Source organism: Bos mutus, chromosome 14 (genome assembly GCF_027580195.1).
Source record: "Bos mutus isolate GX-2022 chromosome 14, NWIPB_WYAK_1.1, whole genome shotgun sequence".
NCBI classification, from domain to species: Eukaryota; Metazoa; Chordata; class Mammalia; order Artiodactyla; family Bovidae; genus Bos; species Bos mutus.
In genome coordinates this window covers 51,219,863-51,244,313 of record NC_091630.1, presented here as the reverse complement: position 1 = coordinate 51,244,313, position 24,451 = coordinate 51,219,863, and the positions used below count along the sequence as shown (strand labels likewise).

At 40.1% G+C, this 24,451-nt stretch overlaps 1 protein-coding gene across 1 annotated transcript in view; it reads right to left on the bottom strand.

The window, feature by feature from the left end:
* Positions 1-10,444, bottom strand: part of VCPIP1 (valosin containing protein interacting protein 1) — a 28,429-nt gene extending 17,985 nt beyond the window's left edge. The window contains exon 1 of the mRNA XM_014477354.2: positions 7,454-10,444. Coding sequence (XP_014332840.2) covers positions 7,454-10,166 — 2,713 coding nt within the window. The 5' untranslated portion in view covers positions 10,167-10,444. The remainder of the gene's footprint in view (positions 1-7,453) is intronic.
* Positions 10,445-24,451: the final 14,007 nt, after the last annotated feature.

The following is a 24,451-nucleotide window of genomic DNA, read 5'->3' as shown; positions in this document are numbered from 1 at the left end:
AGGGCAGATACCATCTAAATTCCTCCCAGATGGCTCAAGTAGTAAAGAATCTCCCTGAAATGCAGGAGCCTCAGGAGCTGCTGGTTCAATCCCTGCGTCAGGAAGATCCCCTGGAGGAGGAAATGGCAACCTGCTTCAGTATTCTTGCCTGGAAAATTCCACTGACCGAGAAGCCTGGTGGGCTACAGTCCATGGGGGCACAAGAGTCGGACACGACTTAGCGACTAAACCACCACCACCACTCAGCTCTGAGCAGGCACCTCACATGGCTTCATTTTCTCCTCACAACTGAGCCCTATTTCACAGAAGAGACAAGCTAAGAGAATGTAAATCATTCTCCCAAGATCAAATAGCCATTAAGTGGCAAAGCCTGGATTTGAATCCTGGGTACATTCTACAGCTTATACTCTTTCCACAGTTACTAAACCGTTGCTGCTGCTAAGTCACTTCAGTCGTGTCCAACTCTGGGCTACCCCATAGACGGCAGCCCACTGGGCTCCTCCGTCCCTGGGATTCTCCAGGCAAGGACACTGGAGTGGGTTGCCATTTCCTTCTCCAATGCATGAAAGTGAAAAGTGAAAGTGAAGTTGCCTCGTCATGTCCGACTCCTAGCGACCCCATGGACTGCAGCCTACCAGGCTCCTTGGTTCATGGGATTTGCCAGGGAAGAGTACTGGAGTGGGTCGCCATTGCCTTCTCAGAACTAAACCGCTACTAAAGGTCAAATCATGTTAGAACAAATTTGGCATAACCATCAACACTCTCCTTATAGAAACCCACAGCATCAACGACTGATTGGAAGAAAAAAAAAAGGCAAATTATTTCCTTTGGTGTTAATATATACACTTCCACTGAAGTCATGTTTGTAAGAACCAAGGAAAGGGATCAGAGATCAGAAAGCAGGAACTGTGACACAGCATAAGTCTCCCATCAGTCACAGACAGTTCGCATCCCTTCTAGAACTACCCTGGTTTAGGCCTGTCTCCTGCCTGAAGGGCTGCCACTGCCTCATCCTTGGTTTCCACTCTAATCTTCTCCCCAAGTCCCTCCTCCACACAGCCTTCAGAAACCTTTAATGGTTCCCCCATATAATAAGGCAAAAGGTCTAGTTCCTTTTCATGGCATATAAGTCAGCCTAAGATTCCTTGTCCTCACTCTCCCTCACATCTCTCATTAAATCTTGATTTCTACAAAGCAAACCACTAAACTGCTGTATTTCCCCAAAGGCCAATAATAGCTATGCATTCTTTAAAACTCAACTTAGGTGTCACTTCCTGTAGGATTCTTCAGTGGTGGGTAGGGAAGTTCCTTTCTTGCTGCTCCTATGTTATGAACACCACAGCCCTTGATCACAAGGCAGGTTGACTCAGTTAACTTTTCTGTTTCCCTTTCTATATCAGAAGCTTTTCAGAGTCAGGAAAAGGTCAGTGGCCCATTCGACTTTCTACTTTCAGGGCCTGGCACAATGCTGCAGAGACAGGAGCACTTAGAATTCATGTAATGAATAAATAGTATTAATAATGCCTGAGAGGAGTCCATGAAAAAACTTAGCTTAAGCACTATAATGACAACTGTTCTATAATGCTATATGGATAAAATGTTAACTAATGGTACTATCTGTATACCTCTTCATGAATTTAATAAAATCATAGCAAAAACAAAGCTAAAGACTTTTAGGTACAAATTTGGAGTTAAAAAATAAATAAATCACAGTAATGTAACGTATATCATGGTGACCATAGTTAATAATACTGTATTTGAAAACTGCTAAAAGAGTAATTTTAAAAAAAAAGCGGGGGGCAGGTAGAATTACTTTCTACTATTTCACTGGAATGCAAATTCTTAGAGAAGAGGACTAGTCTGGTAAAGCATCTACCAAATGTTAATTCACATTCTTCTGATAGCCTCCACTTATTTTATTTTAATTCAGCTGCTTCTTCATAGTACAACAGTAAAATACTTACATTGAACATACTGTGCATAACTGTACAAAAAAGTCTATAACACAACCATAGAAAACCTCTGTTCATACGCTGTCTTCCTCAAATCTTTCCTAATAATCTTTAATTCTCCTACCTGACAACAGTTATTATATATGGCAGTGATAGTATGGATGATTTTCCCTTTGGTTGTCTAATTTTCTTCCTCTTTAAAAAAAGAAATAAAATTTTAAAAATATGTTAAATTATTTTTAAATGATTTTTTCTAGATTTTAGAAAAAAATCAGTTAATCACTAACAACAAAATAATGAGGCTAAAAGTGAGTTTAAAAGGTCATCATTCCAATTTTCTAACTTTAGATATTTAAAAAGGCAATTTGAAGTTTCTACTTGGCAATTTATAAAGCAAGTAAGATTTTAAAATCTAACATATATGTGAAATATAGTTATTATAAAAAGAAAAACAAAATCAATTTTGAAATACTATTTAGAGTCCCCCCTCCCCAAATATCTAAGTTAATTCTGAACTCAAATACCTATTACCATAAAGTAAACTGACCAAAATATACATTTAAACTAGGAACATGGGGCTGTTTCTACTAGAAAAAATTCTAAAGGTGTTCATTAGCTGAAAAAGTTGTTGCCATCTCTCTACCCTTCCTCCAGATTCTGCCATCTAAAATTGTATCTACCTTGAAAGAAAAGTGGAAGTGAAGTTGCTCAGTCCTGTCCCACTCTTTGCAGCCCCATGGACTGTAGCCCACCAGGTTCCTCCATCCATGGGATTTTCCAGGCAAGAATACTGGAGGGGGTTACCATTTCCTTCTCCAGGGGATCTTTCTGACCCAGGGATCAAACCTGGGTCTCTCGCATTGTAAGCAGATGCTTTACCACCTGAGCCACCATCTACTTTACTAACTGTCAAAATCATTTCTAAGAAAGGTATGCTTATTTCTCTCCTTGTACTCAATCCCTTATCGTCTTCTCAGTGTAATCATCAGCATTAAAAGCTATATTTATCACACACATACATGCACACAAACCTAACTGTGTGGAAGTGTGTACACAAACATACAGAGTCTGAGTCTCTGGGGAGTACAAGTGTTTAAGAGAACTACTGTATTCTACTCCCTACATACTTGAGTTCTTTGAATTTTTAAAAGTAATATTATAATTGAAAAAATATGAAGAAAAAAAGAAACAGAATCATGTTTAACTTAATCTTCAAAGTATATTATAAAAATCACCATTTATAATATACATATTTACCTTAAGATACATCTATATACATTCCTTTTATTCAATTTTATAACTGTTCCCCCATTAGAAATATGATGTTTATAAATCAATTAGAAAAGTTATCTGATAGTATGTTAAGCATAATAGATGCATTAAGTACTATCTAGATTTGAAAGTGTCCTTCACCCAATATTTGAAGAAAAAATTCAAGAAGCAATAATGATATTCAGACTCCAAGTCATCTTAAAAATAAGTGTCTAAATACCAGGTGCAATTCTGAAAATACCCAAGGCAACTACAACATCAAGAAGTACTATGAAATTATGAAAAACTGTGTAAAAAAAAAAAGCTGTGTAATTTAAACTTGTATATTAAAAACTCATGCCATTCTTTCAGGAAGATAGAAAGTAGTTTCTCAACTCCTGAAAGGATGCTAACCTTCGCAGTAAAGTGGAGTAAATATAACAAGTAGCTTAATTCCATCAAAGCAACTCTGACAACATATGTATAAAACTGACCAACTGTTTTTCACAAATCTCTTTATCTCTTGAAAAAGAAAATTAATGAAAAGTTTTGTGGAATATAATACTAAGAAAAAAGAAATTAGCCTAGTCTTTACAGTGGATGATGTACTGTCTGTCATATCTACCACAAAAAGCTGGCCTTTGCAAAGCCAGAGTTAGAGTTACTCACATATTGTATAAATAATGAAGAGAACAGTGTAAAAATTGTTTAATAACGTCCAAGTGGTCTGGATAAAGAAGATTAAAATCTGTGAAATATTACAGGTAAGAACACTGTTATTTCATTTTTAACTAACATCATTAGATTCAAAGTGACAAGTTCCATGAACTGAGCAAAAGATTGATGCACTCACTGTCTTGATACAAACAAGAAATATAAATTCTATTTAATAAATATCCTACTTAAAAAAACAATAGAAAAACCACATGTCTCTGGCTATCAAGAAGTCAGCCTATTTAATAAGGATACACAATCATTATACATACATACACACATTTATATCTTTATGGCTTTCATCAACAGGTCTCCAGCTTCCTTTTTCTTTATATATAAAAATTATAAATGAAAGCTACAAAAGTATGGGAAGTCCTCAGTTGAGACCCTACAAGTAAATTTATGGAAGGCAAGGATCATGTCTGATTTATCTTTGTATCTACAGCACAGTCTCGCTCATAGCAGACATTTTGCTGAAAGGATCTGCATTCATTCATTCAACAAGCATGTACTTAGCACCTAGAAAGTGGAGGGCCAGTACTAGGTGATAGGGTAGTAAGTAAACCAACATATAAAATCAGGAAAACTTGTAACAGGTGCTATGAGGGAAATGAACAGGGTGCCATAACAGAGGGAACCTACTTGGAGTGGCTTAGCAAAGGTCTCTGAAACCCTTACCCTTGGGTAAGGTGGTCAGGAGGAAACCTCTTTTAAGAAAGTGGTATCAAAGCCTTACCTAAATGAGAAGGAGCCAGCTATTCGAACAGCAGAAAACTTGATGAGCTATTTGCTAAACTAACACATGGTAATTCACAATTTCTGCACTTTGAAATTTACAATTTTCTTAGTAAACCCTGTCATTTCCCATTTTCCAGCTCTCTCCAATCTAAACATCAAGAGTTCCCGGCACTCATTCACATAAGGTTGTGCGTACTTACTTAGCTATCCCCATATTGAGATTTTTTACAAACTAGCACTTTTAAGAAAATCTTCCCAGGAATTCCCTGGCAGTAATGTGGTTAGGACTCCGTGCTTCCACTGTAGAGGGCATAAGTTCAATCCCTGGTTGGGGAACTAAGATTCCACAAGTCCCACAGCATGACCAAATAAAGAGAGTATCTTCTACATAATTCAAATACAGTTATGAGAGAATTAGAGGTAGAAAACTAACGCTTACAGAGGGACTAATATATGGGCCAGGCACTGTTTTCGTACTTTAAAGCAGAAAGTCAAGTGACACCACCATAAAATTAGCAAAGCACTCTGCTTAAATTCTATGTCAGGAGTAGAAGTGGGAGAGTTTATGAAATGTGTGGGTTTTTAAGGTCAGCAACATAAATGCCAAAGGTGGAAAGAGAAGAGATCATTAACAAGAAGACATCATCTTGGTCAATTCCTTGCGGTCCACAGTCCAGTACTCAGACATTAAGGTCCAGAAACCTCAATTCAAACTCAAAAAGTGACTAATCGTAAACAAGAATTATATTTTACTAATTTTCATTATGAAATAGTAATATATTATTATGCTGACCAGAATTTTAGACTACTGATCATAATCTCACCGGTGCCACTGCATTTTTAATCTCCATGGAGAACATAACCTCCAAATGAATACAAGCCTCACCTCACTGTCACCTCCACATCAATACTTACATCAGGAAGCTAAATGAGTGATTAGACTAGAAGCTTGATGACTATGGAATCGGTAAAGGAATACAGATTTTTCAGCCAGGCCAGGGTAAGGACTGATCAAATAGTCCTGCCCCTCAACAGAGATTACCTTTCAGTTACCAGAATTTTCATGAGCCCCAGTTGACACATCTTTCTCCTTTGTACAGCACTGTATAAACAGTGCCAAATTCTGCTTTTCAACTGTTTTTCAATGTTCAATGCTGACCATCCATTCCATTTCTGCTGACACAGCCTTTCTTTAGCTATGTTAATGTCATCTATTTAATTCAATCAAAAAACCTTCCAAACTGCCTACTACCTGCCGGGCACTATACAAGGTGCTGAGCATCCAAGGCTGGACATGAGCCACATCCTCTTCTACTGAGAAAGACCTCTTTTCCTGACCAGTCTCTGACCTGGAGATTACGGTTTTTTTAAAACATGCATACATCTAAGTTTACCCATTCTGTGCTGGTATTATTTAATTTACAGAGTTCTGGGAGTACACAACTGTTACCTAAGTATCAACTACAAGAGGTAATCCTGTGTACAGGAGGCAACTGAAGACCTGAGCAGTTAAGCAGCTTGCCTAAAACCACTAAGTTAACAAGTACTGAAGCCAGAATTCAAATTGTAGGACTTTCTGACTCCAGAAATCACAATCTTTACTCTCTTTCCTTTACTTTCCTTTACTCCACACGGTCTCCAATAAACTAAAAACTCTTAAAAGACAGAAAAACGTAAAGTGCCCCTAGTAAGTACATTTCTTGACATATCCCCCAATTCAATAATTACGTCTGACAAAATAAAGTCAGCAATATTGTTATAAATTTGCGTAGAGAGATCCCCTATTAATAGATCCCCTATTAACTAGGCCCCCAAACTTAAGCCAGAAATAAATTATCTTCATTTTGGAAGGTCAAGGCCCAATTCACTGATACTTAGTTCTCTTAGAAAAGACAAAAAACACCCAGATCACTTTTTTACTTGAAAGATCTCATCTCAGCAAAAATAAGGCTCCTCTAATATGTAATATATTTCAGTTTTACTTCTACTTTAAGCCTCAATAAAGCATACTAACAGTAATTTAAAAACAAAGATTAGCCAAGAAAAATAATGTAAAAAGTACACCATTGGATCATTTCCCAAATCATTTAAAGCTTTAAATCACCTATTTGGGTGACAATATATTTTCCTTTGTGTTGAATTATTAAAAAGAAATGCTTCTTAAGGAATCCCATTAACATCTACCTCTGTTTATTATGTTTTCCACGAGTTATAATGTAATAGTTCATTATAACTGATGGCAAAGAGTCACTGAGCAAATTATTTAAAACACAAATCCCGATGTACAAATAAGAAAAAGCTGATGGACTGGGAAAGGGAGAACAGGAAATGGATGAGAGATTATTAGGTGGGAGTGCAGTGAGCATGTAACCCAGAATCTGCAATTCATCAAACAGGAAGTCCTGAAATCACATGACATACAAGAAAATGAAATTTAAAAATAAATGACAAGGGACAAGGTGTACATGCTCAAAAGAGCCAAAGGGGTAAAAAATGAAAAAGGCTGTAAATGTAAAAATCACACTATGATTTTTAAAAAATGACAAGCAATACATTACACTTAAATAATCTGGTGACAGTAAGGGACTACTTTCACTTTCTTAGTTATGTTTTCCCAGGATTTACTCAATAGAGAATCATACTACCATCTATCCACTGTCAAAAAACGAAAGAAAAGAATTTTCTTCTAAAATATATAATGAGTTTTTACGTTGACCAGATTTTTTTCTACAAAGACATGAGAAAAAGTATATTACACTCACAGTTACGAAACACCATCTGAGTTAAGCCAATCTTACCCATTAACGTTGCTAAAAGACACAAGGAGTACATTTCTTTGTCAGCTTGCTCCTGAAGCTCCTTAGATGACAGTCTGCCGGTGACAGCACTGTCTTCTGGTTTCACAGTGTGGGCCGAGTGGGCAGCAGCAGACTGACCCCCTTCGGCTTTACTTTTCAGAATCTCGATTGTGATTCTGTCACCATGCTGTAAAGGAACTGGCTCCTTTTCCATTCCTGCCTGGGGTGGCATTAACTCTTTAGGAGGAAAGCCATATCGAATACACTGTAAATATGGCGGAATGTTGAATTCTCTGGCTATGCTTTCCTGAAGTTCAAAAAAGGTTGTTGAAGGCTTAAGTGTAACCATGGACTGCCGTCCATCATTAGTTGTGATTCGGATCTTTTTCTCCTTAGAAGTGGTTGGCGAATAGGGAGCCTTGGTAGGGGTGGCAGGTGCAGAGGATGGGCCATCACGAACAGTACTGGGAGAAACAGTCCTGGGCTGCCCCTTCTGTTCTTGTTTTAACTTCTCTGTTTTCCGTTTCTGCATTACAGAAGCCTGTTCCGTAATATTCTGTTGAATAGTTCTTTCAGTTTTACTCATGTTTAACTCCTCCTTGTGCAAAGTTTTCGCTTTCTGTCCAGTAAGAATAATTTTAGTTGGGAGCGGGGACTCCGACTCTTGTCCTTGTACATCTCCAAATCTTTGGGCATGAGCACCATCTATATTTACAGGAGTATAATCATCAGGATTCTTTTTGGCAGTCTGATGCAATATAGTGTGGACAACTTTCTGAACTAAGATTTCACTCCCAAATTCACCTGGAAAGTGCTTGGTAACAAGTTTCATCGCAACATCATACACATTGCTATTCAAAGATGCATCGCTTTCATACTGGAACCAATACACTGTTTCTCTGACCACTCTTCCACCCCATTCCAAAGTAATAGGAAAAGCTTCTGGTAGATTGTCATACTCTTTCCCATCCCAAAAATGTTTGAATCCACAACCACATTTGCCACCAGTGGACCTGGAATTAGTTCTGTCCCCATCCAAATACACAATAGATCCATCTCCTCTAACTCTTCGCACAGATGTGCCATGGCACCAATTACAAGCTGTCAGGTTACTCAAGCCGTAGTCTGGTACCAGGACATCTCTCACTGAATCATATGAGCAAACCAAATTGTTCAAGGGAAAGCTATAATTTTTGTCAGGCCTCAGCTGTCCATGAGTACTTTTTGCCAAGTTATACAGTTTCCCTCCCGGAGCCAACCACTCTGGAGGAACATGAAGTTCAGAAAGGGCACCACAGAGCAAACATTTGTGAAGGCGATTATCCATTACTGCTTTTTTAGCAGCTGCTGTGACTTCTTCAGGCTGAACTCCTATCACCCCGGTCCTCCTGTAGAAATACTGATGGACATCAGCCACCAAACTAGGATGGATACCATGCTTGTCCATAAAGACTTCTTCCATAGCAGCAACAAGCCGAAGTAAGTATTTATCCTGCAAACTTCTGTCTCCTCCAATAACGCAACCACCATCCTCCTCAAGTTTGATGTACTTCTTAATGAGGTCCTGAGGCACACCCCATGCTTTAGGAAGCAAATTCATAGGCAGTTTGGGCAAAGCAGCCCCTTTTATGCCTACCAAGGGGATATAATGGTTTCTACCAGAGCTACTCCAAGCGATACAGATTGGTTTGTTCAAATGACCATCTCTGCCGGTGCACTTCTCTGCAGGGATGAGCCCTGGCAGAAAGGTGGCTGAATAATCACCAGAGCTTCTCATGCCACTGAGCGAATCTAACAAAATAATAGGGCGATGAAGCACATTGGCGAGGCCAAATATGTGGATGTTCCGCAGGCCCAAGGGAACCCCCTCAGGCGGTACAAACAGAGGGTCACACTCGTTGATAATGTCCTCCCACTCAGCAGCATCAATGAAGTCATGGAACAGCGCTTGATACCGGGCCAGGTGCTGCTGGAAGTGCTGTTTAAGATTCTCTCTCAAGGCATGCCAGAAGAGCTCTCGGCCCACTAGGGCCCGGGACACAGCATGCACCAGGCAGTGCCCATCCCCGTCCACATGCACGGGAATGAGGCATTCCTGACTTTTATTGGCCCGCTTGATGTCCTCGAGGGTGTCATGCAAATACAGGAGGCTTCCGGAGCGGTCCTTGCCATAGCCCACCGTGTTGACATGCTCCGGTTCGATGAGGAAGGCGCGGTCACCCAGCAAAGCGCAATCGAACAGCTCGCCCTGGTTCATGTCCCGGAGCAGCTTAGCCCGGCCGGTCTGTTTGTCCATTCCGTAGCGAGCTAATATGGGCGACAGCAGTTTGCAGTGGTAGTTTGAAAGGCCCATCACCTTTACCAGTTCTGTGTTCTTCTTGGGTGCCCCCGTCACCCCGAGCAGCGCGTTCCGCAGCAGGTTGTGAAGCACTACGTCCGGGTCGGTCACCTCCTCCACCCCCAGCAGCTGTTGCTGCTCGTGCCGCTGTCCGCACTCGGTACACTCGATGCTGACGGAACCGGAGGCCGGGAAGAACAGACGCGCCTGGCACTTCGGATCCGGGCAGCTCCCAGAGAGGATTCTCCGGTCTCTCCGCTTCGAAAGCCCCCCCGGAGTCGCCGCCGCCGCCGCTGCCAGAGACGGCGGAGTCTGCGGAGCCTCTGGGGGAGGCGGCGGCGGCGGCAGCGGAGGCGGCGGCGGCGGCTGAGACATAGCTCTCGGCTCTCGAGTCTCGCTCCGCGTCCCAAGCGACCCTCAAAGGCTCATAGCCCAGACCCCCGCCGGCCCGACTCGGTCTCGTCCAGGCCCAGGGCGAATCACTTTCCTTTCCCTACCAGCTCCTCCTCCTCCTAAGCGAAGGCGGAAGCGCCGGACGTTGTTTCTCTTCTTACTTCTCCACTGCCGTAGCCGTTGCCCCGAACGTAACGGCCACCACCCTACCCCGCACTCACACTCACTCACTCTCGCTCTCTCTCCCTCAGACACACAGACATACACGCCCTCTCTGAGACTGCGCAGGCGCAGCTTTCGCTCTGCCCTCTGGGAATTAGAGTCTTTCAGCCTCTCGCCTGACCATCAAGTACTAGGAGCTTTGGTCCACAAAGAACTACAAGTACCGTGAGGCAAAGCGGTTCGGTGCCCGCAGAGAGGAGGAAGAGGAAAGCAATAGGAACGGGGGCAGACCGGAAGAGACTCACTCACGTTGCCTTCCGGAAGTTGTAGTTCTAGCTCAATCTCTTTTGTCGTCGTCCCCATTCTAAGGCCCAAGCAAAATGAGTATGAGAGACCACATTTCCTAGGATGCCGTGCGGTGCCATCAAGCTCACTTCCCCCTTAGGCGGAGGGAAGGATGCAGGGAAGCCTGGTTAAAAACAGAGTTAAAGGGAATGGGTGTCGGAAGCAGAGGGTCTGAAGTTCACGGCTCCTAGAAGGGGAGGGGAATGAAAGGCTCTCAGTGAAGAAGGTACAGTAAATAAATGTCCAGCGACATGGCGGGCTGGGAAGTTGAGTGAAATGGTCTAATCAAGGCTGGAGGTCATAAGAGAAAAAGGGGGAGAATAGTGAATTGATTCTCGGAGTGTTACTTAATTTTTTTTCTGTCACACTCCTTCTCATTCCCGCCTCTATTACAAGCCGCTGAGGCTCTTGAGTCCCCTTTTCTGCATTCCCTCCCCCCCTCATTGGGAAGCACAGACGCCATTTGTTTCCTCGTTCCATGTACGTCTTTGCAGTTTACAGTGCAAATAAAAATACCTTAGTATGTGTACAGAATTTAAGTACATATCCAAAGTCTTTTAAGTAGTTTTGTTTGCTCCTTACCCTCAGAAAGTAATAACAGCTATCATTTATTACGTTCTTGGTATATGTTTGTCATAGCATTTACATACACGATAACATTTGATCTTCATAATGTTATAATAACCTTGCTAGGAAACACTTCCGAAAAGGAAGTGACTTGCTCAAGTTCAGGAGCTCTCAGACCTTGGTCTGTACCCATTTTACAGACAAGGGACATAGGCAGGAAAGGTTAGGCCAGTCTTGTACAAAATAGTAACTACCTTTTAGTCACTTATGGCTTTATAATTTACATAACATGATCACACAGATCATCCCACCCACACTCCTGTAACTCCTCTGCCAGATATTGTTGACTCCATTTACAGAAACAGACTAGAAGGAATTAAGTTACTTGTCCAAAGTCAAATCACCAGGATCTCTCAGATCCAGAGAGTGCTTTTTATACCACTTCTTATAAGAGAAAAAAGAAACTTTTAAGCCCAGACCTTTTGTTAGGCCTCAGGATCTCCTCTTAGTGACTCAAGGGGCTGTAAGGATGTTTACTATGTGCTAGGAAACTGTCTCCTCATGGAAAACACATTCATATATTAATTGAAAGCTAGTATTTTTTTGAATATTGTACAGTCAGCCCCTTTCCCTTATCATTCTGGAAACTCTTGCTTTCTGAAACCTTAGATAAGTGCACCACCTCAAAACTTCTGAAACATTTGGCACAAAACAGATAGATCAGTACAGTCCATGACCCCATTCGAGTTTTCTGTAGCTGCCAAGGCTATATTTACCACATTAGGTTTTTCTGAATAAATAAAATTTGATGCTTTGAAATGAATTGTCTATAAACTAGACATTCCTAAAAGGTATTAGTACTGACTTTCACTAATTATTATCTACAATTTTCTTCTAAAGAAATGCTTTTTAGAAATCCTTTAAATGTTAATTATTTTCTTGCTCAATTCTACCTGGCCTGTGCAAAAATAATGGTATCTCTGTATAAGAGAGATAATGTTACTTAACTTAAAGGGAATAATCTTCAATAAAGTTTTTCTTAAAGAATTGATTCATGCAGGAAACTGTTTATTTCTATTTTAACAGTAGTTTGGTGGTACACTACACAAAAGTTCTTGGAACTGAATTTTAGTTCTAAGGTGAGAAATTAGATATGCCTTTTAAATGGAAATTATTTTCTCCTGTGACAGAGAAGTTACACCTGTGGTGAAATTATATTTTTCTTATGACCAATGCTGAAGCTCCAATACTTTGGCCACCTGATGCAAAGAGCCAGCTCATTAGAAAAGACCCTGATGCCAGGAAAGATTGAGGGCAAGAGGAAAAGGGGACAACAGAGGATGAGATGGTTGGATATCATCACTGACTCAATGGACGTGAGTTTGAGCAAACTTCAGGAGATAGTGGAGGCCAGGGAAGCCTGGCCTGCTGCAGTTCATGGCGTCACAAGGAGTCGGACATGACTTAGCAACTAAACAGCAACAACATGATGAAAGCCTAGGTGAACAAGAAAGATAATGCCAGTGTGCAGTTCTAACATTGTCCTGTACTTTCATGTCAGCATCACCAAGTCGCATTTTCCTTGTTGATGTGAAACGAAATTTTTAAAAATTGCATCTGAATATTTCATTCTAAATTGTGCCTTCACAAAATAACTACTTCTTCCCTACTGAAAACTGGCTTATCAATCATAATCCATTGGACTGGTCCAGTGTTTCTTTATCCATATGGAACCTAGATTAGTTAGAAACAAACTTCCAAAACTAAATTTGATATCTAAACCCATTTGTTATCATAGTTGTCCTGTGTTTAAGGGTTATAATTTTGAAAGAAAAGAATAGAAATACCCTGGATTAAAGCATAGTTAATGGGAGGGAGAGAAGGTAAATTTTCAAGCAATTCTAAAATGAGATCATTTAACCTGAAAGTCATTTATTTAATGAGTCTATAGATGCAATGGAGAAGGCAATGGCACCCCACTCCAGTACTCTTGCCTGGAAAATCCCATGGACGGAGGAGCCTGGTGGGCTGCAGTCCATGGGATTGCTAAGAGTCGGACACGACTGAGCGACTTCACTTTCACTTTTCACTTTCATGCATTGGAGAAGGAAATGGCAACGCAGTTCAGTGTTCTTACCTGGAGAATCCCAGGGACGGGGGAGCCTGGTGGGCTGCCGTCTATGGGGTCGCACAGAGTTGGCCACGACTGAAGTGACTTAGCAGCAGCAGCAGCATAGACGCAAAAGTTCATCATTTATGCAAAGAAAGCTAACATAAATAATATATTAAAATTATTATATGTTGTGTATTAAATTATATTAACCAGGCCAAATCCAATATGTGAATTCTTTACAGGCACTTAGGCATGGATACCTATAAAGTAAGAAGAAGATTGTTAGGACAAAACATAAAATCATAGGAGTGCAGAAAGCCCCTAACCTGCTTATGTGCAGGCAATACACGTGTGTCCTTCCACTTCCCCTAATGCCATGATCTTAATTGCATAATAACCTGCATTATAGGATGCATAATAGTTCTTATTCTTGCCTCAGTATTCCAGATGGGAAAAATGAGCTGGGATCTAATGTTAGCTGTTCTAATACCCACCTCTTCTACCAGCATCACTTATATCTGAATTGTCAACCTCTTTTTTTTTGAAACCCTCTTTTTTTTTCTTTTCATAATTTCTAGTATGGCACTTCTAAACTTCCTGTATTGCTTTTAACAAACCTGGTCAATGTAAGGAGCAAGAGGCCTCCACTTGACAATGGAACAATCATCATTGTTTGTTCTTTTTTATGTGGAAAAAAGAAGGGAAGCATAACTTTGGGGCTTATTAGAAGTGGGCCTCATGTTTTCGTCTATGAAAGGTACATCTCTACTGAGAATTGAATATGTCACTTCAGATACCTACCCTGGACATTGACAAGCTTTCGTTGAAGTTTGGGGTGGATGTGAGAGGGACTTAATTACTGAAGTAGGTATTATAGGAACTTAAAAGGAGAAGATTGCAGAAGTTAATCCCTGTCCCAAAGAAACATCCCAAAGGAACTCAAAGTCTAATAGAATGAATGTTATTGTTTAATTGCTAAGTCGTGTCTAACTCTTTGTTACCCCATGGACTATAGCCCACCAGGCTCCTCTGTCCATGGGACTTCCCAAGCAAGAATACTGGAGTGGGTTGCTATTTGCTTCTCCAGAGGATCTTCCAGGCCCCAGGATCAAACCGTATCTCCTGCGCTGGCAGGTGAATTCTTTACTGCTGAGCCATGGGCTTCCCCAATAGAATGAATTGTTGTTCAGCTGCTAAATCATGTCCGATTCTTTGTAACCCCATGAACTGCAGTACACCAGGCTTCCCTGCCCTTCACCATCTCCCAGAGTTTGCTCAAACTCGTCCATTGAGAATAAGCAGGCTAAACTAAATTGTTCATAAATACAAGCAGAATAAAGAATATAATCAAAATAGGATAACTGATTTACTTTGCTGTACAGCAAATTGGCACAATATTGCAAATCAATTATATTTCAAAAATAAAAAAAAAACTGCAAGTGCTATGAAAAATTTACTGAGGACTTATTATAGGGGCAGGTGTTTTAAGTATATTATCTTAATTTTTAAAACAGTCCTATGAGGTAAGTAGGGTTGTCTTTATTATACAGATGAGAAGATTTAAAGCTGAGAAGTTAACATTATTTTCGTTATTACCACCCAGCTAGCAATTAGCAGAGCTGGGCTTCAAATCAAGGTTTTCTTCCTTGTTCCACACTCAGTCTTTCCACTGTATCATAGCTGCTTAGTGATTTGAGAGAGAATTCGCCAAGACATGAGAGTGCAAATGGTGGCCAGGAGCCAAACTTGGCTTAGATGTGTTTTTGTTCGGCCAGAGGCAGTTTAACTTTGCAAAAAATGTAGACGTGTTTGGGCAGTGGCCAGCATTTCACTCTTTAAGGTCATGCACCAGGCCCTCTTGAGACAAATTACCTGCCTGGCTCCAGGAAGCATTTGCATTTTCTATCACTGGGCAGTCACTGAGGATCCGGAGAAGCAGTAGTTCTCGAGAGGCTCACAAAGAAAGTATGTCCAAGGGTAGACATTGTACACAAGAGCTGCAGAGTATTTGAGGAAGAGTGATTGGCAGTACTTACCACTATGAACATGAGAGAGGTCAAGTATAGAGCCACATGTTTTGCCTTAGCACAGTCATTCTCAAACTTTTAGCAAGCTTCAGAATTGAATATAAAGCTAACATATGAATTGCTGGGCTCTACTCCAGAATGAATACATCTGGGCTGGAGCTTGAGAATTTACATTTCTAGCAAGTTCTCTGGTACTGCTGATGCTACTCGTCCAAAGATCACACTTGGAAAATCACTGGTTACCTGACTGCAGGGCGCTTTGAGGGAAGGTTTCAAAGCCAAGATTTTGTGTCTTGATTTCTATTGTTTTAAGTCCAAAAAGAATCACTTGACATAGAATGTCTAGAAAATAAGTAAAAAAGAAGAAAATTACAGGGAACTCTATGTAATGCCCTGTGGGGGACCTGAATGGGAAGGAAGTCCAAAAGGGAGAGGATGAATATGTATATCTGATTCATTTTGCTGTACAGTAGAAACTAACACAACATTGTAAAGCAATTCTACTCCAATAAAAATTAATGTTTAAAGGAAGAAAATTAAGTCTGTTATCAATTAGATTTCTCAGTTGTTAACATTTTTGATGGACTGTTCAAGTCCTTTATTTCTTAAAAAAAATAAAAGATGGAGGGAGGATATCCTTTTTTAAGAAGCCAAAATTGTATCATTCTCAGCCTTATCGTAATAGCTATTAACACTGAGCGTTTACTGTGCGCCAGGCTATCCACATTTATTTAGTTAATCCTTACAGCATCCTTATGAGCCAGGTACTACTGTTATCTTTTTTATATTACAGATGAAGAAACTGAGGCACAGAGAAGTTCAGTAACTTGCTCAATGTCTCACTGCTAATAAGTGCCATGAAAGTGAAAGTGTTAGTCGCTCAGTCATGTCCGACTGTTTGTTACCCCACAGATTAGCCCACCAGGCTCCTCTGTCTATGGGATTCTTCGGGCAAGAATACTGGAGTGGATAGCCATTCCCTTCTTCAGGAGACCTTCCCAAACTAGGGATCAACCCAGGTCTCCTGCATTGGCAGGTGGATTCTTTACTGTCTGAGCCACCAGGGAAGCCCAATAAGTAGCATAATTAACACCCAAGTAGTCTAGCTCCAGAGTACACTCAACTGTTGTGCTATACTGACCCTTAGGCTGTTCTGACCATTGTGCTATATATAGTACCACGCACACAGTTCTTAACCTGTATTCATTCACGTCATGAACAACCTTAATAACATTAACTATTCTTGTCCAACATTTAAAATGAACACCTCCTTTTAAAAAAATATTTCAAGCTTTCAAGGATGTACAGAAAAATAATATAAAAACCACTACTAGGTTTAACAAATGTTTCTATTGCAGAATATTTGCATCTGAATACTCCCTTCCAAAACACACACACACACACACACATACACACATAGACTTAGTAAGACTATGATTTTTAGGTTTGATTTTACTTAAGATTGTGCCTTAGAAGTCATAAGGGAAATCATTCCACTTAATAAAAATAGGACATCCCTTAAACTTAGTAATGCAGGAAGAATTTCTGTGTAGTGAGCAACTCCATTGTTACTGTTACCATTATCATAGCACAACCATACCATTCCCCTTAAACACCCTAGCCCAAGTATGGCTTTATTGACTACTTATAAAAAAGGTAATAAACACAGTAACATACAGCTGGGTGATGCAAAATGTACAGCTTATTCAGCTTACAGGCTGCTTGGCCTATCTCTGTGTGGTGAAGGTCACATTCCACCAGGGTTTCGTCTCAGTATTGCCCAATAGAACTGTCTGCAGTAATGGAAAAGTCCCTACCCGTCCTGTCCAATATGGCAGCCACTAGCCACATGTGGCTATTAGGTACTTGAAACAAGGCTAGTGCAACTGAGGTGCTGAATTGTTCATTTAATTCGATTTACATTAAAGTCGCCACATTTGGCTCAGTTCAGTTCAGTTCAGTCGCTCAGTTGTGTCTGACTCTTTGCAACCCCATGAATCACAGCACGCCAGGCCTCCCTGTCCATCACCAACTCCCGGAGTTCACTCAGACTCACGTCCATTGAGTCAGTGATGCCATCCAGACATCTCGTCCTCTGTCATCCCCTTCTCCTCCTGCCCCCAATCCCTCCCAGCATCAGAGTCTTTTCCAGTGAGTCAACTCTTTACATGAGGTGGCTAAAGTATTGGAGTTTCAGCTTTAGCATCATTCCTTCCAAAGAAATCCCAGGGCTGATCTCCTTTAGAATGGACTGGTTGGATCTCCTTGCAGTCCAAGGGACTCTCAAGAGTCTTCTCCAACACCACAGTTCAAAAGCATCAATTCTTCGGCGCTCAGCCTTCTTCACAGTCCAACTCTCACATCCATACATGACCACAGGAAAAACCATAGCCTTGACTAGACGGACCTTTGTTGGCAAAGTAATGTCTCTGCTTTTGAATATGCTATCTAGGTTGGTCATAACTTTTCTTCTAAGGAGCAAGCATCTTAATTTCATGGCTGCAGTCACCATCTGCACATTCGGCTAGTGGCTACCATATTGGGCAGCCCAGATCTAGGTCCTTAAAGCCCACACTAAAAATAATGAGTCCCCCAAGGCCAGTGAGTTCTTGGCTCTGGTGGGGGTCAGGGGATGAGCCCTGACTGCAAAAGAGAACAAGGGAACTTTGGGGGATACTGTAAATAGTCTTCATCTTGATTATGGTAATGGTGGCATGGATATATACATTTGCCAAAACTTATCTGATTGTGCCCTTAACATGGGGACATTTTGTTGTATGTAAATCAATAAAGTTGATTTTTAGAAGGGGGAAAACAAAAGATTTTCTGAGACAGGAGTTCTACCTCTTGTCTATCTCAAGCATGCCTTCTGCAATCCCAGTTCTTTCCCCAGCAGCCCCCAAAGTCATTACTGCGACATAATAAGACCTTGTGTGATCTGACCCCTGGCTACTTCTCTGACGTTATTTCCCTGGCTTGTGATTCAGCCACACTGGCCATTTTTGTTGTTGTTTAGTCACTAAGTAGTGTCTGACTCATTTGTGACCCCATGGACTGTAACCCGCCAGGCTCCTCTATCCATGGGATTTCCCAGGCAAAAATACTGGAGTGGGTTGCCATTTCCTTCTCCAGGGGATCTTCCCAACCCAGGGATCGAACCCGTGTCTCCTGCGTTGGCTGCTGCTGCTGCTGCTGCTGCTAAGTTGCTTCAGTCGTGTCCAACTCTGTGCAACCCCATAGACGGCAGCCCACCAGGCTCCCCCATCCCTGGGATTCTCCAGGCAAGAACACTGGAGTGGGTTGCCATTTCCTTCTCCAATGCATGAAGGTGAAAAGTGAAAGTGAAGTTGCTCAGTCGTGTCCCAGGCAGATTCTTTATCACTGAGCCACCTGGGAAGCCCAACCGGCCATCTTATTGATCCTCAACAAACACTCCAAGTGCATTCCTATCTCAAGGCTTTTACATTTGCTCTTCTTCTAAACCTTCCCAGACAATATTCATTTAGGTATCTGCTCAAATGTCAGCTCCAAAAAGATGCCATTCGTGCCACCTCTCTTCAACAGCACTTCTGTCCTTGTCACTGTCCATTCCATTATCCCTTGCACTTTCTTTACAGCACGAATCACTATCTGAAATTATATAATTACTTGTCTATTGTCCTCTTTCCCCATCAGACTGTAAGCCTGTTCATAAGGGCCGGCAGTTTGTTGATTGTTGGATTCCCAGTACCAGGCACACAATAGCCTCAATAAATACTGTTGAATGAATGAATGGTTATCATCCATGGCACTTTCTCAGCCTGAGATCCAAGTATGTGTTCATAGAAAACCCACAAATTCTCTACAAAATTTAAAAAAATTTGTGTTATCATTTCAATACTAAGTAATATTATGATTTTTCTAGATGAGCACTTTAAAACATGAAATTTCGAGTGCTGAGTTCACACTGAGTTAGGGTTTTGTTTGGATCCGATGAACACCAAAGGACATCCTGACAAAGTGTGTGAATACAGATTTCATGTAATTTTGAGAGTTGAGTCATCATACGTCACAGAGAAACCTCAACAAAAGAACCAGCATGTTAACTGTCAATGCCATAGTCCAGTTAGAAGCAGAAATTGCACAAAACACACAAACGTGCTTATATTCAAAAAAACTTTAGCTGTGAGTGAACCAGTTAAACACACAGAAATTGCTCTTTGGTTCCCAGCAATAATTAAATTGTGTTGGGTAGTCTCTAAATTGTGCCCAACTCTGTGTGATCCCATTTACTGTAGCTCTCCAGGCTGCTCTGTCCATGGGATTTCCCAGGCAAGAATACTGGAGTGGGTTGCCATTTCCTTCTCCAGGGGCTCTTTCCGACCCAGGGATCTAACCCTTGTGGTCCTACATTGACAGACAGATTCTTTACCACTGCGCCAACTGGGAAACCTCAAAATTAGATTAAATATTATTTAATCCAGATTGCTGCTACTGCTGCTAAGTCACTTCAGTTGTGTCCGACTCTGTGCGACCCCATAGACGGTAGCTCACCAGGCTCCCCTGTCCCTGGGATTCTCTAGGCAAGAACACTGGGTGGGTTGCCATTTCCTTCTCCAATGCTCGAAAGTGAAAAGTGAAAGTGAAGTCGCTCAGTCGTGTCCAATTTTCCAGGCAAGAGTACTGGAGTGGAGTGCCATTGCCTTCTCCATAATCCAGATTACAAACACTCAAAAATACTAACCCTATCTATAGTGAATAAGACTGCTTTACAGAGTTATTAAGTGATACTCAATTGAAATTGACATTCCAGGATTTTGTACCAGAATTCTTATGAAAATATGAAATCTGATTATCTTGAACTAACAGCAAAAATCTTGGAAGTTATTAATATTTTGTGTAAACAGGTATCATTTGCACTGCCATTATTAAACATACAGAGACACATATAATGTGGATCATAAGTTGAGTCTTATACTCACAAACCTAACATTTTACAATTTTCATTGACATTAATTTTAAATGGATGGACCGAGTAACCATTGTCCTGGGGCAGGAGAATACTCATCACTGTGGTTATATTACGGTTTCCTCTTCTTTCTTTTTCTTTTCCCTCAATTTAGAACCTGAAGGGTAAAAGAAAGTTCAAGAATTTACTAAAATAAAAACTTGTATCTTCATTCCGGGAATAATTTTGAGTTTTTCTAGAATCGTCAGACCTCTCTCCGAACCTTCTAGCTCTATGCCCTAAACACAGTCGTGCCGTTCATGAACAAAAAGTTAGAGCAAGAAGTACTTGACACAGTTTTTGTATGTATAGTTCATAAGACATATTTTAAAAGGCAAGGGAAGAGCCAAAGTATAAGCCAATACACATTTTTAGCCCAGTGAATCATGTATGTAAATTCATAATATTCCAAGATATAAATGCATCATAATGGTGATGGGCAAGAAGTTAAATCCAAGGCAGTCTGCAGGAGGGGGCTTTTATGTCAGTGAGCAGCAGTATATTGAAGAAATTACGTGCATGTCCTAAATTAAAGCATCGGCACTAGATGTCAGCAAATCTCAACGTGGAGACAGTGATTAAGTGGATAGCATATCCCTGACAGGACACCTCAGCCAGCATTTTCCCATTTGAACATTTATTTTCAAATAGTCTGGCATTTGCTAAGGTGTGCTCCCCAAATTCTATGGCTATTAGTAGGTATTGTCCAGGGAAGGGTTCTACGGTCAGATACGTTGAGGAAAGGTTGAGTAAACTGTCTTTTTTCTGCTGAAGAACTTCTCAGAGCCTTTCTAAGCTGATGACAACGTTACTCTTTCCAGAGAGCAGTGCTGACAGCTCTGAACGCCTAGGGAGAGAAGGGCTTAGTGACCAGAGTCTGCTGGCAGCCCAAGATCCTAAGTTACACTTACTTTCTTTGCAGTTTTATTTATTTACTTTTTTTGGTTTGTTTTCTTCAGAGTGTATATTTCAAGGGTGTTTTGGGGATGGTGAAAGAAGTAATGGCCTAAGCCACCCAGACCCTATTATTGACATGGAGTGTTTCTACACTTCTTTGGCTGCAAAACCAGTTTGAATCTGTGTCAGAGGCACACTCTTTAGGAAAAACCAACACAGACAGAGTTCGCCTCTCATTATGGTCTACCTTTATCTGGGTGCTTGAAAAAGAGTCAACTGCTTGCCCATATTTTCTGCTAGGATATGGAGGCTTTTTCCATTTAACGTTATACTCTAGTTAATATGTGGTTTTGCAATTAAAGAAATTAATTCATACCGTAATGTGGGTGAACCTTGAAAAACATTATGCTAAGTGAAAGAAGCCAGTCACATGTTGTATGATTTCATTTATATGAAATGCCTAGAATAGGCAAATTTGTAGAGACAGAAAGTAGATTAGTGGTTGCCAGAGGCCAAGGTGGGGGTTAGGGAAATGGAATGGGGAGTGACAGCTGATGTACATGTGGTTTCTTTTGGGGTGATAAAATGATGCTTGTACAACATTTTATTTATTAATTCATCAGTTGATTGATCTTTTGATTGCCACAAAGACTGCTGCTATGAAAATCCTGGTACAAGCATTTCTTTGAGTTTAGTTTTAGTCATTTTGTGTGTATACTAAGGTATGAAATTGGTAATCCTATGTTTAACTTTGTGAGAAACCACCAAACTGTTTTCCAATGACAGCACTATTTCACATTTCCACCAGCAGTGTATAAAGGTTTCTATTTCTCCACGTCCTCACCAATGTTATTATTTTCTTTTTTTTTATTATAGCCATCTTAGTGGGTATGAAGTAGTCTCTCATCTGGATTTTAATTTGTGTTTCTCTAATGACTGGTGACATCGAGCATCTTCCAGTGCTTGTTGGCCATTTGTTTATCTTCTTTAGAGAAACAGCTATTCAAACCCTTTGCCTATTTTTAATTGAGTTGTTTATCTTTTTGTTGTTGAGTTGTAAGTGTTCTTTATATATGCAAATACTGAACCCTTATTAAACATATGACTTGCAAATATTTCCTCCCAGTCTGTGAATTGTCTTTTCATTTTCTGGATGGTACTATTTGCAGCACAAAAGTTTTTAGATTTTGATAAAATTTAATTCATCTGTATTTTCTTTTGGTGTTTATGCTTTTGTTGTCATATATAAAAAACTTTGTCTAATGCAGGGTTGTAAAGATTAACTGCTATGTTTTCTTCTAAAGCTTGTGTGTGTGTGTGTGTGTTAGCCACTCGGTCAAGTCTGACTCTTTGCGATCCCACGGACTATATGTAGCCCACCAGGCTTCTCTGTCCATGGAATTCTCCAGGCAAGAATACTGGAGTGGATTCCCAAGCCCTTCTCCAGAGGATCTTCCTGACCCAGGGATTGAACCCTGGTCTCCTGCATCATAGGCAGATTCTTTACCACTTGAGCTACAGGGAAGTCCTAAAGGTTTTGTAGTTGCCACATTTACATGTAGGTCTATGAAGCGTCTTGAGTTCATTTGTATCTCACAAAAGGTAAGGGTCCAACTTCATTCTTTCATATGTGGATATCCAGTTGCCCTAGCATAACTTGCTAAAAACATTTTTCTTGCATTATTGAATTGCTTTGGTGTTCTTGTTGAAAACCAACTGAACATAAATGTAAGAGTTTATTTATATATTTTCAATTCTATTTCTTCTTTTTAAAAATTATTCTGGTTATTCTGTGTACCTTGAATTTTCATATGAATTTTAGAATCAGCTGGTCAATTTCTGCTGGGAAAAAAAAAGCTGCTAAGATTCTGATCAAGTTTATGTTGAGTCTGTAGGTCAATTTGGGGAGTACTGCCATCTTAACCGGAGAAGGCAATGGCACCCCACTCCAGTACTCTTGCCTGGAGAATCCCATGGATGGAGGAGTCTGGTAGGCTGCAGTCCATGGGGTCACACAGAGTCGGACACGACCGAAGTGACTTAGCAGCAGGAGCCATCTTAACAATGTTAAATATTCTAACACAGAAAGACAGATGCCTTTGCATTTAATTCCTTTCAGTGATGTTTTCTAGTTTCAATGTACAAGTCTTGCACTTCTTTGTTAATCATTCCTAAGTATTTTGTTCTTTTTGATATTCTTGTATATAGAATTGTTTTCTTAATTTAATTGTTTGTATTATTCAATACGATTTTTATATATTAATCTTGTATCATGTAACCTCACTGAACTTATTTATTAGTTTTAAGTTTTTAAGTGGTTTTCTTAGGATTTTTTGTATACCTATGTCATCTGCAAATAAAGTTTTACTTCTTCCTTTCCTAAAAAAAAAAAAAATGTGGTTTTGTATAAGATGTGGGCAAAAGATTCACCTTATTTTATTTATCTCTTTATTTTATATTACAGAATATCAGTTGTCCCCAAACCTTGCATTAAGTGTGATTTTGGTTTTGTTTTCAGGTCCAGAATCCTTCAGATCAACTTACCAATAAGTTCAATATGTAAAATAGTTAAATGTGGATGAAATGAGGAAGGATGAGAGTTATTCCAACTGTCAACACTCCCTATACCTGTTCCCACCCTCCCTATCTGGGAGGCTCCAGGGAGTATTTTGAACATCATTGGAGTAATTCATCCCCTCATAAATGACTTTAAAACACCATGTCTGTAATATGCTACGTTAAAATTTCTACCCATTTCATTTTTTTTTCTATTTTACTGCCAATTTCATACTTTAATTAATTTAGAACCCAAGAGCTTTATAATATAACAAAGGAAGAGATTGAAACATCTAATGAGTAAAATAACAGTATGATTTGGGGGGGCTACAACATCAGCATATTTCTTTTTAAGACGATATTTACTATTGGTAAGAGCTGACTAGATACTTTCAACATAGAAAAGACTAACTTGGTAAAACTATATATTGATCGATAATGTGATAATGTGTGTCACAAGTTTACAGGGTTGACATTCTTTGCTTTACCACATCACTTACAGAATTTAATCCTAAAGAAATTACCATAATGTATAGGAAATTTTTGCTGTTGTTTATATTATGGATAATATTGAAAATGGTCCAAATGTTTAACAATGTGGGACTGGTTGAAT